At 41.6% G+C, this 16,448-nt stretch overlaps 1 protein-coding gene across 4 annotated transcripts in view; it reads right to left on the reverse strand.

Annotated features, from left to right (window-relative positions):
- The window catches only part of il17rel (interleukin 17 receptor E-like), a 26,319-nt gene that overhangs the window by 5,340 nt on the left and 4,531 nt on the right, over positions 1–16,448 (reverse strand). Inside the window, exons 1-11 of one of the 4 annotated variants that reach the window (XM_020601253.1) lie at positions 9,575–10,055; positions 8,163–8,190; positions 7,117–7,266; positions 5,865–5,971; positions 5,344–5,458; positions 4,946–4,990; positions 3,816–3,955; positions 3,469–3,540; positions 3,324–3,378; positions 3,062–3,225; positions 2,175–2,219 (exon numbers count right to left, since the gene is read on the reverse strand). In XM_020601253.1, the coding sequence (XP_020456909.1) occupies positions 2,175–2,219; positions 3,062–3,225; positions 3,324–3,378; positions 3,469–3,540; positions 3,816–3,955; positions 4,946–4,990; positions 5,344–5,458; positions 5,865–5,971; positions 7,117–7,266; positions 8,163–8,190; positions 9,575–9,694 (1,041 nt within the window). In that variant the 5' untranslated portion in view covers positions 9,695–10,055. Of the gene's footprint in view, positions 1–2,174; positions 2,220–3,061; positions 3,226–3,323; positions 3,379–3,468; positions 3,541–3,815; positions 3,956–4,945; positions 4,991–5,343; positions 5,459–5,864; positions 5,972–7,116; positions 7,267–7,384; positions 7,429–8,162; positions 8,191–9,574; positions 10,057–16,448 lie in introns of those variants that run through there. The other 3 variants (XM_020601254.1, XM_020601255.1, XM_020601256.1) reach the window with 3 other exon arrangements.

Genomic DNA, 16,448 nt, shown 5'->3' on the forward strand with positions numbered 1-16,448 from the left:
TAGATATGTTCACCAAATGAATAGAGGTATTTCCTACAACCACACCAGATGCCCTTACTGTGGCAAAAGCATTAGTGAAAGAGATAATCCCTGGGTTACTGTCATGATTTGGTTCCGCTGCTTCCTGTCCGGCTTTTATTTTGACGTACTGTATCCAACACACTTCCATCGAAGAGTATGCTTTGCTTTTCTATAAATCCCAGCCGGCAATCGGGTGAAGGCAGGGAGTGTTAAAACACAATACACAAAAAATAGGGTAATAGTATTTCCCACAGTGAACCTCAAACATCACACTTAGTAATTCACAAGGTGGAGTTGGATATGTCATTACACTTGATGAGGTACTGAGGGGTTATTGCACATATACTCTCACATTTCTCACATTTTTGTATTTGCCATCAGTCTTACTGCAGCAGGGAAAAAGCTGTTGTAAAGTCTAGTTCTGTGTGTGACTATATTGTCTGCCCTGCTGTGCCTGAGGCTGTAGGTGCAGTTTTTGTGTCTGAGCAGGGTGTGAGCTGGGTGGCATGGATCCCTGATTATGTTCTCTGCCCTTTTACAACAGCGCTGTGTGTATACTGTGTCCATAGCAGGCAGTTCAGTCCCAGTGATCATCCCTGCAGTCTTTATGACCCTTTGAAGAGCCTTCCTCTCTGCCCGTGTGACCTGAAAAGCAGTGTCCCCTGGGTCGCAGGGGGATATTGAGGGGGTGTCTGTGTTCAACCTGTCAAACCATGCATAGAAGCTGTTGAGGCAGTTCAGGATGGTTGCGTCCTAGGGGGCCACATACCGCGTGTGTTGTTATTCATATAGTAGCTCTCCAGTTTAACACGGCACAAATAAGCAAAAAAGAGACAAAAGAGAAAGAACCTGAATCTGAGTGAACTGTGACGTCCCACACCGAGCAGCGCCATCTTGTTAGAACATTTTGAATATAAAATGGTGAGAGCTGTCAACTGTGTTTAATGTAGACCTTGATGACTGACTCAGGTAATGGGGAATCAACTTTGACTCATCTCGGATTATTCATTAACTCGGATTTGACTCAGACTTGGGATTTGAGACTCGACTCGAGGTTTAGTGACTTGACTTGGCTCTGGAACCATACTCCTCGAGAGAGGCTGGAGTCTCCACTACTCTGGACTTGCCCATGGTGAGAGGGGGCGGGCTGGTGTGGACTTGCTTATAGCCCCCCAGCTTAGTCACCATGTGTTGGAGCTTACCCCGGTGAATGAGAGGGGCGTTTCCCTGTGCCTTCGGGTTGGGGATAGGTCTCTCACTGTCATTTGTGCCTATGGGCCGAATGGCAGTGTAGAGTACCCGGCCTTCTTGGACTCTCTGGGAGACTCCATCGTTCTACTGGGGAACTTCAACGCTCATATGGGCAACGACAATGACACCTGGAGGGGCGTGATTGGGAGGAACGTCCCTCCCGATCTGAACCCGAGTGGGAAAAGGGTGGTTTATTCCATTCAGGTTGGTGGAAAGTTTCTGCCTCAAGTGGAGGAGTTCAAGTATCTTGGGGTCTTGTTCACGAGTGAGGGAAGGATGGAACGGGAGATTGACAGGCGGATCGGTGCAGCTTCTGCAGTAATGCAGTCGATGTACCATCTGTTGTGGTGGAGAAGGAGCTGAGCTGTAAGGCGAAGCTCTCAATTTACTGGTTGATCTACGTTCTGACTCTCACCTATGGTCATGACCAAAAGGGCAAGATCCTGGATATACACTGTAGGTGGCTGAAATGAGCTTTCTCTGCAGGGTGGCTGGGCGCACCCTTAGAGATAGGGTGAGGAGCTCAGTCACCTGGGAGGAGCTCAGAGTAGAACCGCTGCTCCTCCACATCGAGAGGAGCCAGCTGGGGTGGCTTGGGGATCTGTTTCGGATGCCTCCTGGGTGCCTTCCTGGGGAGGTGTTCCATCGGGAGGAGGCCCCAGGGAAGACCTAGGACACACTGGAGGGACTATGTCTCTCGGGGAAGTGTCTGGAGAGAGGGAAGTCTGGGCATCTTTGCTTAGACTGCTGCCCCCACGACCCGGTCCCGGATAAGTGGAAGAAGATGGATGGATGGACTACAACACTGGATACAACTGAACTAAACCGAACTGTTTTGCTCAGTGCCTAGTCTAAAAAAAGTAAAATTCCTAAATAGCTAGTGGGGCAAAAGTGCTCATTACCTTTACGCAGAGTTGAGGGTGTGGATCCACTCTAGTAAATATTATCTGAAAAACAGATTGAAGGTTGATAAAGTATGTATTAATAACATAATACTTCTCATATGCAAAACAGTGTTTGAAAGTCTTAGTTTATTTAAGACTGACTAAACACTTCAGTAGTTATCATTTAGTTTGAGCTCATACGTAACAGTTTTTTAGGTAAGCTGGATAACTTTCAGAGACTGCATCACTGCCTGTTTTTACATTAACAAAGAATTCCTTAATTAACATGACCTCAAGTTAAAAATCAGCCTTATATACAGTATGTTTGGCTTGACTTATAATAACATAACAACAATATTTATATTAGGTGAAGCAAAAGCTTAGAATAAACCAATACAATACTTTGACTCAGTATAAAAAATGTCAGGTTCAGAATTATGTTACACTGTTTAATGTGTACTGTACAAACTCCTGCTAAAGAAGGATGTTGTCAGTACAATTTTATACTTATTTAATTGGGTACCCAGCTGCCATCATGAGTCACATTCGAATCAGTTACAAAACACTGTCCTCCAATAAAACAAATATATGTTGAAACAACTGCCACCTGGCTGTTATTACTCACCCAGTGATAATGTGTCACAAAGGTGGGTAATTTTTCAAAAGCTGTCACTAATCTTTGAGGCAAAACCAGAAACCAGACATTCTGCTTTTATGAGCTTGATCCTGTGTATTTTCTGTGCAGCATTTATGGCAATTCTATTATGTATTAACCTTGTGCATTCATGTTTAACAAGCACACAAACTTTAACTGTCATGCTTTAGTGATGTGTGACCATTACCAGCAGTTAGAAGCTTTGCAGGATAAATGCAGCAACAATTTCAACATTTTAAAAAGGCTGTACCTTTTCTCTGCTAGCATTCTGGGAGGCATGAGGCAGGTCCACGCAGACGCTATCCTTGCTTTTCTGACACAATGTCACAACGGCACTAACTTGACAGGGAGGCAGCCACGACAGCATCTGCTCCAGTGGGTCAAAGGTAACTCCATACCACAGTTCCTCAAGACCTGCGGGGACATGAAGTCATGCTCTTTTCAAATTCAAATGGTATTGTATCAGGTTACTACAGATTTCCTTGTGACTAAAAGTAGTTAAGGTGACTCACGGTCTTTGAATGGGCAGACCTGGACTCTGGGGGCATCCATCACAGCTGACCACCCCTGTGAGGAATTTCTTAATGAGTATCAGTGTATTACTAATAAAAATAAATCAAAAGTGCTTAAAACCAAAACTGTTGACAGAATCGTCACCTCGATACAGAGGCAGGGCAAAGGTCGGGAGTATGTGAAAGTGGCACTCTTTACAGCTTCCTCTTTCTTTATCTGAAAGATAAACAAAGCGTTATAACACGTCCATTTTACTCTGGTATGTGTATATGAGTTGATGTTTTACAATTCTTTCTGATTCCTGAGTTACATAATTGATTAATTGAGTGATTAATCACTGGCAGGGTAAGTGAGCTGTGTGAGTTTTCAAGGGGTTTCTATTTAAAGTGATGATAATGGCATTTAACATTATATCCAGCCAGGAAGTCCATCCATGCTCCTCTCTTCCCACTTATTCTGATTTTCAGATTCCAATAAATATGAGGACTAACCAGTTTATGGGCCCCTGTGCCGACACAGATGAAATGCTTGTGGCACAGGCGGAGGAGATAGTTGTGATCTTCAAGCATGTCTGAAACACTGACACTCAGCTCCTTTCTCTCTGGGTTTACAGTGTACGACAGCTTACCAGCTGCAAAGCAGAGAGAGAGAAGAAAAAAGTTTTTCAACTCAAGTATATGTAGAGACCTATGTTGTGGTTTCCAAACAAGGGTTTGGGGGTGGGGGGTTTACAGGAAAAAGTAAAAGACCTGTAACAAAACTAGCCTAAGTTTTCCTTTTTTTTTATCTCCAATGTTTGCTTTTTTCTTGTTATATATTGGATAATTTTACACCTCTAAATTTTATTCAAGTTAATATTTAATTAAATTTTTGGCACCAAAAAATAACAACAAAATCATAAAAAAAAAACAAATCCGTAACTGATAAAGCAAACAATGGCACTGAAGCAGTCGTAAAAGCAGTGGCATTAAAAAGTATTAATACTGGAAAAATGACAATCTTCAGAATTTTTTGTTAACATACGTCTTTGTCACTGTCAAAGTTGTTTATTCAATTTCACTTCTCTGTCACTGTTTTGGCATGGAGGTGGGGGCTTTGAGGACAGGGCTAAGGAGCATGTGATTTGCAGACACTTGTTTAGATTCATGAGGAGAAGACAGCCCTCTCCCCTGAGCATCAAGGCTTCTGTCTGCCCAGTATGGCTGCATAGTTACTGCACTGGCTCCCCCGAATTCAGCTGGAGCTCTCAAACTGCTGTGTGTTTCCCTCTACTCACAGAACTGAGCTACATTAAAGCTCACTTTTAACTAATGATATGCTGGTGGGGCAGAGGTCTGCTGCATCAAGTGCTAATGTTAGCTACAGGTAGGTTATAGCTAATATATCTAATGTTACCTGTAACTAACATCAGCAGTGCACAGCTTATTACTTAATACCTTTTTAATGCCAATGTTTTTTATGCAAACGCTTCGATATCAATGTTTGCTTTTTCAGTTAGTTTTGTTCTCAATGCCAAGCTTTATTTTTCAATGCCAAAGATCGAACTGGCACCATAAGAAACCACTTGCTTAAAATACTGTATGTTAGACATAATAATGCATTAATAAAAATATGCACTTACTAATACATTCTGGGACATGCTTTCTGAAATCCTTCCTGTTGCATCCTGTGAAAAATAGTAACAAACTTTATGCAATAGGGAAACAGATAACAGTAAGACAAATGTGACTTTACTCCTTTGTGCGTAACTCTTACATAATACATGTGCCTTCCAAAAATAGCTTACGGTGAGTCATTCATTTTCATATAAAAATAACTGAGGATTAAAATTTCTGTAGTGATGTGTGTTGCTAAAATTTGTCTCAAGGAAATGCTCGAGAGATTAAATAACGCCCTTCACTGAGTTTAACTCTCTGTGTCATACATTCCATCTTCAGTCTCTCATTTTCCTGTTTGAGAACAGTCATGTGCCAATGAGTGTGGGTTTTTGTTATTATGCAAATACGCATGTATTCTTACCTGGGGCATTATAAGTGACGCTCCAGGTTAGGCCACAATAGACTGGCACAGTTTTCACCATGACTTGCACGTGTTGGTTTGGAGAAATATCAGTACAATCATCCTCAACTTCCACCTTCCAGAAAAGGGCAAATAAAAACCACATACACATGTCTGAAATGGCTTAGCAATGTCATCATGGAATTACTGTACATGTTTGGACCAGCAATAATGTCACAGTGTACAAAAGAGTTGATCAGATGATTCAAAATCTTTTGGTGTCAAATTAGCAATTGTTATAGTTTGAGTTATGAGAATTCAGTTTACATATATCTATATTAAAATACACTACATATTTCTTAAAAGCCCTTTGACTGATCGGTTATCTTACATTTTTTCTTTTTTTAATCTGGAATATTAATGCGTGCTCAAAAATGTATTATGCAAAAGCACAACACAGGTTAGACATTAAAACTTACTCTAACAGAAAAGTCACTCTTGCATCACACTGTGAATTAAATGTTCACTGCTGTTGACAGTACCTGCAGCCCAGACATTCGTTCTTTTGAGCGTTTTTTGAAGCTGAAAACCCGGCAGTTCACCATCATTCCTGCAGTTTCAGTGCAAATGGACACACCATGGATGTGATCTGTGGAAAAACCATATCATGATCAGAATCCAGAAACTGGCTTAAAGACACACAGTACAGGTGTCACACAGTAATAGTAACTGTTATCTAGTAACACATTTCAGTGTGAGTTGCCATTGGCTTGGGGGTCAGAAAAGCATGCATCACTCTTTATTGGCTCCAGGGTCTAATGACTAATATTATCAAAGGGAATTCCCTGCTCCAGGCCAGACAGGAAACCGACAGAGATTATCAGTGTCCTGCTTATATGGACAAGTGTGCATTCATCTCCCTGCATGTGTATTTTGATCACACCTTATTAGATCAAGAGGTTTGTATGCAAAATCAGGAACAAAAAATGTCAAATGAAATAGCAAAAAAGCAAAAGCAGAAGTTTGATCATGGAAAATGGCTGGTTTTGTAAATGAGACTTGCGTCATTGTTAATCTGCAAACAATTTTAGTGGGTCATCAGTGATAATCATCTCTAACCATGAGTTGTCTCATGTTGGTTTGGCATTTAAAAATTCCTCATTAAGACAACTACATTGAATGACAACTTCTGATGAAGTGAAGGTCAGTTACAGAGAATATACAGTAATCCAACAAACCAAAGATGATGTGGACAAATGTGCAACTTACATGCAATACAACCTATCCAAAAATCTTTTTGAATTTGTTTAAAGTTTGGATTGTGAGCATGAGGCTTTTTTCTGTTTTTTACATTGATTGAACTGTTGAATTGATTTCTATCAAATTTGCATTAGCTACTCACTGCTATTATTACTTTTAAAACAAGGCTTAAAAGTTCTGTTTTCCTGTGCCTGTGAATAAGCTCATTTTTATTTTATTTTTTTTTAAATTTGCACTAGGATGTATCAACCAGTTGTTTAACTGTCTGGTACATGCAAATTGGTATGAGTACATAGGTGTGTCAGTACTTGTTTGTTTTTATATGATCTTTTGTTGTTGTTGTTTTTCTTTGTTAACTTTCCTATGGTTTTATCTTGCTCTTATATGTGAGGCACCTTGAATTTCCATGGTGTATGAAAGGTGCAATACAAATAAAGCTGACATGACTTGACTTGACTTAGCAAAGCATCACTATGCTTAACTACAGCCTCACAGAGCTGCCATCATGGCTGTAGACTACATACATTTACATACCAGTAACTTGTAATACAGTTTTTATTCTGAGGTGAAGCGAGCACTTCTGTCTCCCTTTACAGCTCATGACTGTGTTGAGACTGATGTTGTGGAACATGGAGGAGGTGTTGAGACCTTCAGCAGGGTTCTGACATGGAGGAGGAAACAGAGCTACACCAGACAGGGCCAGAAAAAAAACATACAAGTAACACATTAGTTTTCACAGAACACACTGACATTTTTAGAGGAAAACATAGAACACAAAACAAAACTTAACAAAAAAACTCACTTAAGTCATACAAAGAAATGCCATCATCTCACTCTCTCCGCTTGCATACTCCACATCTTCTTCTACTTTCAGCTGTTCCCATTAGGGGTCACCACAGCGAATCATCAGTTCCCACTGAACTGACAATGCGCACATTAAACTTGGCATGTGTTTATGCCGTAAGCCCTTCCAGATAGTTTGCATGCTTCCAATAAAGTCACATATTTATTCAGTGCTATCATGTGGTGTTATGGTTCTACTGAAAGAAGCTGCCATGCTAAAATGAGGATCAGTTGGGTGGTCAATGAAAGAAACCTGAACTATGCTTATTTTCTTTCTCTATAAGGAAGAACAAACACACTGACACTTCCTCATATCATTGTCCCCACAGCCACATGATTCCTCAGGGTAAATGTCACAGTGAGTATAATACAGTGCTTTAATGTGATGCCCACATCATTGTCAGCAATACATTGCACAGCAGGCATTTATCTTCATTGCCTGTAAAGTAATTATGCATTTAAAAGTTCCTTATGCTTTATAATAGGTGGGACGTCATGCTTTCACTTCTTCGGCTGTGATTTATGTGTTTAAACAGAAAGTTTTGTTGTCACTCCACAAGCAGACTTTTTCATAAATCTGCCATGAATGTGACAGACTACATTTTTGCAATAAAAAAGCATATTGATTAAGTATTGATTCATAGCAGCCACACACTGCGAGTTATTGTGCAAAATCATGTAAATTGTGAATGCATGACTGCAGATGTGTTATAGCAGGCATATGTATTTATACTCACAGTCTGGCTTTGTTATGCACGTCAGACCCTGCAAGGAGAGAGGAAGAAGACACACTCAAGTGAAACACACAGTGTGAATTTTTGGTGACATTTTTTGAGTGGACGCGCCATTAATAAAATAAATGTCAACAAAGAGAACAAAGGTCACAGGGCTCTAGAAAGGGGGATTCCCAGAAAGTAAGAAGCTTTTTACATCCTCATTGCTTCTTAAACTCAACCTGTTTGCAGTTTTGCTGTGGTCCAAGTAAAGTCTATTTATGTAAATTATTTTGAAATCAATTACTCCACCTATTCTTCCTAATGTGTAAATTTCAAGTTGCAACAGGTTTGTGGGAAAGTTCAGTGAAGTTAACTGACAACAGTATTTTCAACTGTGATACAAATTATGCAACAGAAAACATTTTGCCTAGGCTATCTCCCAAAACTGAAAAATATATTCTTGTTTTTCAAGAGCCAGGAAATATGCCCTTTTAAGACTGAATCCAGACATTCACATGCACTGTGCTCAGTGTTGATGTCAGAATTGTATGACCATTGTATGACCAAAATTGTATGAGAGTCAATCATGTGAATGCTTCAGGGTGTTTCTGAAAATGGTAAAAATTCAGTTGTTTTTTCTTAAATTGATATTTGTGGTGTTTTTTCCCCAAAGCATTAAGCTGTCCATCATTTAGTTATAAGAAACAAACAGCATCCAATATCTCACATCAGTACAAGTAATGGTGATGTATGGAAAATGATGTGGGAGTGTTAGCAGCTAGAACAAAACATAACTGTTTGTGAGTATTTAGTACTGAAACTTACAAAAAGAGAAGAAGGAATGGTGTTTGTAAGAAATTGCAACACAGAAACAAAAACAGATCAGTGCAGGTCACTGAGAGAGAAGAGCACAGGATAAGTATTACCTATCCACTCTCTACCCAACTAGATTTACAGCTATTTTGATTTTCTCAAGTAAATTAATGAGTATGTGATTCAAAAACTACTGTGTAGTCTTCAAGGATTTGACACCATCCATGGTTAACATAAGCTCAGCAGAAGTTGCTTGTAAGCATGCCTGCAGTATTGTATGCATACTCTTTACATGATGTATACAATTGTTTACTCTAAGAGAGTCATACACTGTCAGGAATTGGCTTTGTGGTATGCTTGAACACAATGACTAATGCTCGGGGAGTCTTTGAGGAAACTCAAGGCTGTGAAACCAATGTGCAATAGCCCTATAGTGCATGCAGTTGTTGTAGCAATAGTAGTTTCAAAACCACTGGAAACACTACTGTGTACAGTAGTTTCAGGAAAGAGGAGGTGTTACTAATAAGACACAACTGTACTTAGTAGCTCAGTGACATTCTGAATGCAAACCCATGCACATTTTTATGTGATTTTAATAGTTCTGAAGATGCAAGTTTTACCTTAGAACACCTAGTGCCACATTTATCTATCCTCTCCAGTCCTGCTCTTTCTGCTGTAGCTCCATTCAGACCCAAACAACAGTGAGACACCAGCAATGCAACCCACAGAATCATGTTCATAAGCCAGCACCAGACTTTTCCTACTCCTCTGCTTGCCCAGGTCCTGTAATCTACAACTTTTTCTTCCTGTTCTTCTTTTCTTCTTTTCCAGCTGGGCTGAGTGGCCAAATCTGGTCACACTTGGCTGGGAGGCTGACAATTAGTTGACTGATGATGAAGCTCTTCTGTTTATGTTGTGAAGTGATGATATCCAGTGTGGCTCATGCTGGGGCAGAGTGAAAGATAAACTACTGAAAAGAGTTCTGTAGAATTAACTATTAGGAGGCGGGGCTCTTGTGTGGGAAACAGAGTCACAGAGGGCTTTTCCTCTTTAGCAACATTTCCAATAAGGTCCAAGTGTAATATTACTGTCATACAAGTCAAACTGCACAACCTCTTACCCTCATCATGTATTTTTTAGATGCCAACTATGGCACATTTTCTATTTCCATGTCATAGTAGTGAACTGTGATTAAGTGGAAATAATACTGAATCCCTCCACTGCATTCACCCACACACATGCACACACACAGTGCATGCAGCAGGTATGTATCAGGATTTACTGAAAAAGAGTAAACTCTTACAACTTACATTTTCTACTACTGTTTCAGTTCACACTGTAAAAGCACGCCTGGTACTGTTTCCTGTAAAATAAGTGTTTACTGTAAATTACTGCAAATACAATAACACTACAATTCCTTCTAAATCTGGTTCAGTCAGGTCAAAGAAGTGTCTCTGAGATGGCTGAAACTATATATAAGCATGATGTTCATTACATTCACCCTATCCAACCCAAATGTCACAGGGTGAGGTGGGGGAGTTTCATGTAGAGGCATAATTGCTGGTTGTATCCAGAGATTTGTACTACAAAAAAAGGGGGGGGATACTCTGTGTACTCTAATGTTTATAAGCTAGTCGTATTTCTTGACATTTGCTTGTTACATCACGAAGAAAAAAAAAACTTTGACCCAAAGCATCAGTTAGTCCCTTTTCCCTGACACTTAACTCTCCTTGGTTATTACAGAACGAAAACTTCCTCTTGGTTTCATTGTATTATTGTATTCCTTAACGTGGGCAAAACATTGTGGGTTGAAATTAGCTGGAAAGTTGACTACACTAGACCAGCATCTCACGACATCTCCTTACTAATTTTTGGCTACTTGGGAGCAACAAAAACAAGCTGATAATAAGTTAGTGCTGAATGTGGTGTTACAGGCCCACAAATCAACTACATAGAATGTCTTCAGGCAATATGTGAACTTCCTACCCCTCTAATGGTGGGAAGGGAACAGGAAAGAGTTGACCCAAATACAGACTGTATTCATTTCAAAAATCATTTCTGGTTGTTTGATAGTCTTAACTGCACTGGGCACCACAATTTGGACTACACAGATTAAGATCATTGTACTACAAGTCTAGCAACAGCATGGTTCCACCGCATGACGAATAGCATCAGTTATGTTTTACGGTCAGGCTCTGCACTTCTTTTAAATGCATTGCCTGACTGTAATAACAAGAAAGCAGAAAACCATAAAAGAGGCAAGACAATGGGACCCATACACTGCTGTGCTCAATTACAGTCCAAATAAAACAGATTCTTTAAGTTCATGGCAGTGAGCAGATTTTATCTTTGTACTACACACCTTCAGGAAAAAAAACAGCACAATTGACTTGTTGTCTAATAATAGAATAGTGGCGCTTATCCAGGTATGTTAGTATGCCAAACCCAAGTGCGACATGTACAAGACAATTACTGGTATAGATACATACTTGCTTGCCTAAATTCAATACAAGCACATAGATACTGGGCTGTTGTTCCCTGGTTGCGTAGGCTAGTTATAGGAACATGGAATGTCACCTGAGGCGGAGGAGCTAGAGCTTGCGAGGAGGTGGAGCAATACCAACTAGATATGGTCTGTGCAGATTCTCAGTCATCCAGGTCATAGTAAACTGAAAAAACTTAGAAAAAAATCAACTGGACTAGATTTCTAGGTCGAAGATGTTTCACCTCTCATCCAAGAGGCTTCATCAGTTCTGACTGACTGGTGTTGAGCCGGAGATATTTATCCCCCTCGGTGGTGTTTCAGTTCTTTGAAGGCCAACAATGTCCCTTAACCACTGAGTCGTTGCAGCCCAGTATCGGTGAGAGTCGTTACCTGTCTTTGAATCGTCGACCGACGCCTATTGTCCTGGTGGGCATGTTTGGGCAGAGATCTCAAAACAGGATTGTAGATGGAAGACATGTTGTGTCTTAGTCCACCACCCCTATTTAGTGAGGGGTGTTCTATTTTTACAAAAAATAGTAAAGGCTCTCCTCTCTCAAACCAGCAATGTTCTCTGGAGAGGATCTGGACTTCACTGTCCTCAAAAGAATGTCCTTTGTCCTTCAGGTCAGGAAGACCCCGAACCACGCATTGCTATACAATATTAATCATTTCTGGGCTGTCGAACCGTGACGTACCCTGATATGCCAGCTTGGCAGCTGAGCAGAGCAGTAGACAAAACATGAAGAAAATAATGTGTGTGGCTGTTGTTTTCGTGGTGTGTATCTAAAACAATTTGACATAACATTACACATTAAGACAAATATTATGGTTACTTTTACCGTCATAATAACATTTGTCCCTGACGGCAGCCTTTCTGCCTTAACCAACCTTGCATTTAACAGCCTGAGGAGACATCCTGGCTGCACTAACATCTTCTAATACAACAGATCTCTAATCCATATCTATCTAACTAAGAAATTACCTAACAATAGCTTCCTTAACTCCTCTCGCAAACCAGCGATGTTCTCTGGAGAGGATCTGGACTTCACTGTCCTCAAAAGAATGTCCTTTGTCCTTGGAGGTGGACTGCTGACTCTGGTCCACTGGAGCTGGCCCTCCTGTGTTGGGCCATGCGTTTGTGAATAATGACTCAGTCGTTAAGGGACATTGTTGGCCATCAAAGGACTGAAACACCACCGAGGGGGATGAATATCTCCGGCTCAACACCAGTCAGTCAGAACTGATGAAGCCTCTTGGATGAGAGGTGAAATGTCTTCGACCTAGAAATCTAAGTCCAGTTGATTTTTCCTAAGTTTTTTCAACTAGATATGGTCTTACCTTCACATATGGTGCTAGCTCCAGAACCAAACTCCTGGGGAGGGACTGGACTCAATCCTTTTCCAAAGTTGCCCACGGCAAGAGGCACTGGGTGGGTGTGGGGATACTCACAAGGCCCCGGCTGAGTGCTGCTGTGTTGAAATTCTCCCTGAGTAATGAGAGGGTCACCTCCATACAAGTTAACGTCACTGAGAGGAAAGCTCTGGATGTTGTTTGCACTTATGCACTGAACAGTAGTTGACAGTATGTGGCTGTCTTGGAGACCCTGGGTGGAGTCCTCAAGGGGGCACCACTTGGAAACCCCATAGTTCTGCGGGGATACTTCAGTGCTCACGTGTGCAATGATGAAGAAATCTGGAAGGGGGTGATTGAGAGGACCGGCCTGTCTAATCTGAACCTGAATGGTGCTCTCATATTGGACTTCTGTGCTAGTCATGGATTGGCCATAATAAACACCATGTTTGAGCATAGCATTGTTCATAAGTGTACTTGGCACCAGAATACCTCAGGCCTCAGATTAATGATCAACTTTGTTGTTGTATCATCTTATCTATGGCTGTATGTCTTGGACGCTTGGGTGAAGAGAGGAGCAGAAATGTCAACTGATCACCACCTAGTGGTGAGTTGGATCAGATGGCGGGGGAGGCTGCCGGACAAATCTGTTAAACCCGAAGGTGTAATGAGGGTGTGCTGGCAATGCCTGGCTGAAGCCCCTTCAACTCACACCTCAAGAAGAATTTCTCTCTTGTCCCAGGGGAGGCTGGGGACATGGAATCCAAATGGACCATACATATTTCAAATTGAAATGTATTTGTATAGCACCAAATCACAACAAAAGTCATTTCAGGACACTTTACAAAGTAAGGTCTAGACCTTACTATTGTAGTTGCCAAGGTAAAATCTGTAGCTGTTAGGATTTGATACGGACTAAATTAATTGAGACAAATCATCCCAATTTAAATAAACATTTAATATATTACAATTATTCTGAACAGAGTAGTAGTTAATCTGGTAGTTAGAGAACAGAAAACAGAATCACTCCTCCTGCAATGGAATAGATCAAGTACTGAATAAGAAGATTGTCACAGAGTCAGTAAGTCTTGGTCTGGGGTCCAGTCAGTCAGAGTCCCCCCAGCCGGGAACAAATGCACACTCACGACTGCAGCACCATCACTCCTCCCCTCTCCCTGACCCACAGCTGTCATAACTTCTTCACGCAGTTAAACAGCCTTCTATGGCTTGAGCCAGAGTCACAGTCCCATGCCAGCTCTACACCCCTTCTTCCAAGCATTGTCAGAGATGTCCAGTACATGAACTTATTGGTCACGTTGACCTAGCGCACATTTCCTTTTTCTAAACCTGAACAGAGCACACAAACTGTTCACATAAGGCTGAAGCTATGTCCATTCCCCATTTAAGGAGGAATTCTTTCTGGATGTTTACCCATAAATTAAATCAGGAGGACATAAGTCAAGATATTCTTGCTTCAGCAAGAGAAGAGAAGAGAAACAGATCAAGCTTACATTAACAGTTAGCTCACCCTTACATAACTACTACAAATAATATCTATATATGAACTACATACTATTCTATTACATATTACCTCTAGACTGGTACCTTGTTTGCCACTCTGAGAGACAGAATTAAAAAAAAAAAAATTCAGGAAATCACATTGTATGATTTTTAAAGAATTTATTTGTCTTGCACTGCTGAACATAAGTATTTGAACACCTGAGAAAATCAGTGTTAATATTTGGTACAGAAACCTTTGTTTGCAATTACAGAGGTCAAACATTTCCTGTAGTTCTTGACCAGGTTTGCACACACTGCAACAGGGATTTTGGCCCACTCCTCCACACAGATCTCCTCTAGATCTGTCAGGTTTCGGGGCTGTCGCTGAGCAACGCAGAGTTTAAGCAGGTTTCGGGGCTGTCGCTGAGCAACGTGGAGTTTAAGCTCCCTCCAAAGATGTTCTATTGGATTGAGGTCTGGAGACGCTAGGCCATTCCAGAACCTTGATATGCTTCTTACAGAGCCACTCCTTGGTTATCCTGGCTGTGTGCTTCGGGTTGTTGTCATGTTGGAAGACCCAGCCATGACCCATCTTCAATGCTCTGACTGAGGGAAGGAGGTTGTTGCTCAAAATCTCACAATAAATGGCCCCATTCATCCTCTCCTTAATACAGTGTAGACGTCCTGTCCCCTTTGCCCCCCAAAGTATGATGTTACTACCCCCATGCTTCACAGTAGGGATGGTGTTCTTGGGATGCAACTCATCCTTCTTTTTCCTCCCAACACGACGAGTGAAGTTTAGACCAAAAAGTTCTACTTTGGTCTCATCTGACCACATGACTTTCTCCCATGCCTCCTCTGGATCATCCAGATGGTCTTTGGCAAACTTCAGACGGGCCTGGACATGTGATGACTTGAGCAGGGGAACCTTCCGTGCAATGCATGATTTGAAACCATGACGGCGTAGTGTTCTACCGACAGTGACCTTTGAAACTGTGGTCCCAGCTCTCTTCATGTCATTGACCAGCTCCTCCCTTGTAGTTCTGGGCTGATTCCTCACCTTTCTTATCATCAGTGATACCCCACCTAGGTGAGTTCTTGCTTGGCGCCCCAGTCCGAGGGAGACTGACAGTCGTCTTTAGCCTCTTCCATTTTCTAACAATTGCTCCAACAGTTGATCTATTTTCAAGGCACAGTAACAGGTCTTTGAGAGCCAGAATTCTTGCTGTTTCTCAGATGTTCAAATACTTGTGTTCCTGACTGTACGTGCTCCTAGATCCTATCCGATCTCTGACAGAGCGAGAACTAGAGTTGTTTTCCTTTGTCTTAGCTGTAAAAGATGAGCTTTGTTCGTTTGTACTTCGTGCTCACTGATGAAACCTCCCAGGCCTGAATAAAGACGTTCAAAACCGCTACCACTCTTAACAGAGGAAACAATTCAGGAGAGCAGGAGTGTGGCATCAGTAAAGGTCCCCTGCTGATATCAGAGCAGGAACGTTGTGCTTCTAGTACATGGTATTAATCTAAACCAGTAGGTCCCCAGTCTTCCCAGTCTCCTGACAGTAGCTTTAGTCTGTGAGTGAAGTTCAGGTTCATGTGCTGTACTGTAGACGACCTCGCCGTCATGTTCTCGCCTCCTGTCTTACTGTGTTGTTCTGCTACAGAGCAGGTTAACGTCATTATGTCTGAACATTTAATTACACTGTTGTTGATGCTGAGTAAATCCTATAAAACAACATCACACTGTGTGTGTGTGTGTGTGTGTGTGTGTGTGTGTGTGCGTTAGGCCTGTCTGTCCTTCCTCTACCGTGTGTACCAGCGCCTGCTGGCCGGCTGCGTCCTCCTCGACCAGCCCCACAGCATCCTGGGTAGTTTCACCTGGGCGGAGCTGTGTGATGTCATCAGCGAGCAGGTTGACCAGCTGACCTCTGACCTCCTGAAGGCCAACGACAAGGTGAACAGCTACTGCCAGTGAATATCGGTGTTTGGGAGAGTGAGAAATCCCTTTACCTTGTTATTGATTACACCCCACTAACCACCACAGTGTAATCAATAGGGCTGCTGATTATTGTCATGGCTGATTAATTATTGTGTCTCATATACGTCTGAAGATGTGCCGCTGTACCTCCTGACAGCCTGTGGAGATGTACGAGCCGGGT

The sequence above is a fragment of the Monopterus albus genome, unplaced genomic scaffold (assembly GCF_001952655.1).
Source record: "Monopterus albus unplaced genomic scaffold, M_albus_1.0 scaffold51.1, whole genome shotgun sequence".
Taxonomy (NCBI): Eukaryota; Metazoa; Chordata; class Actinopteri; order Synbranchiformes; family Synbranchidae; genus Monopterus; species Monopterus albus.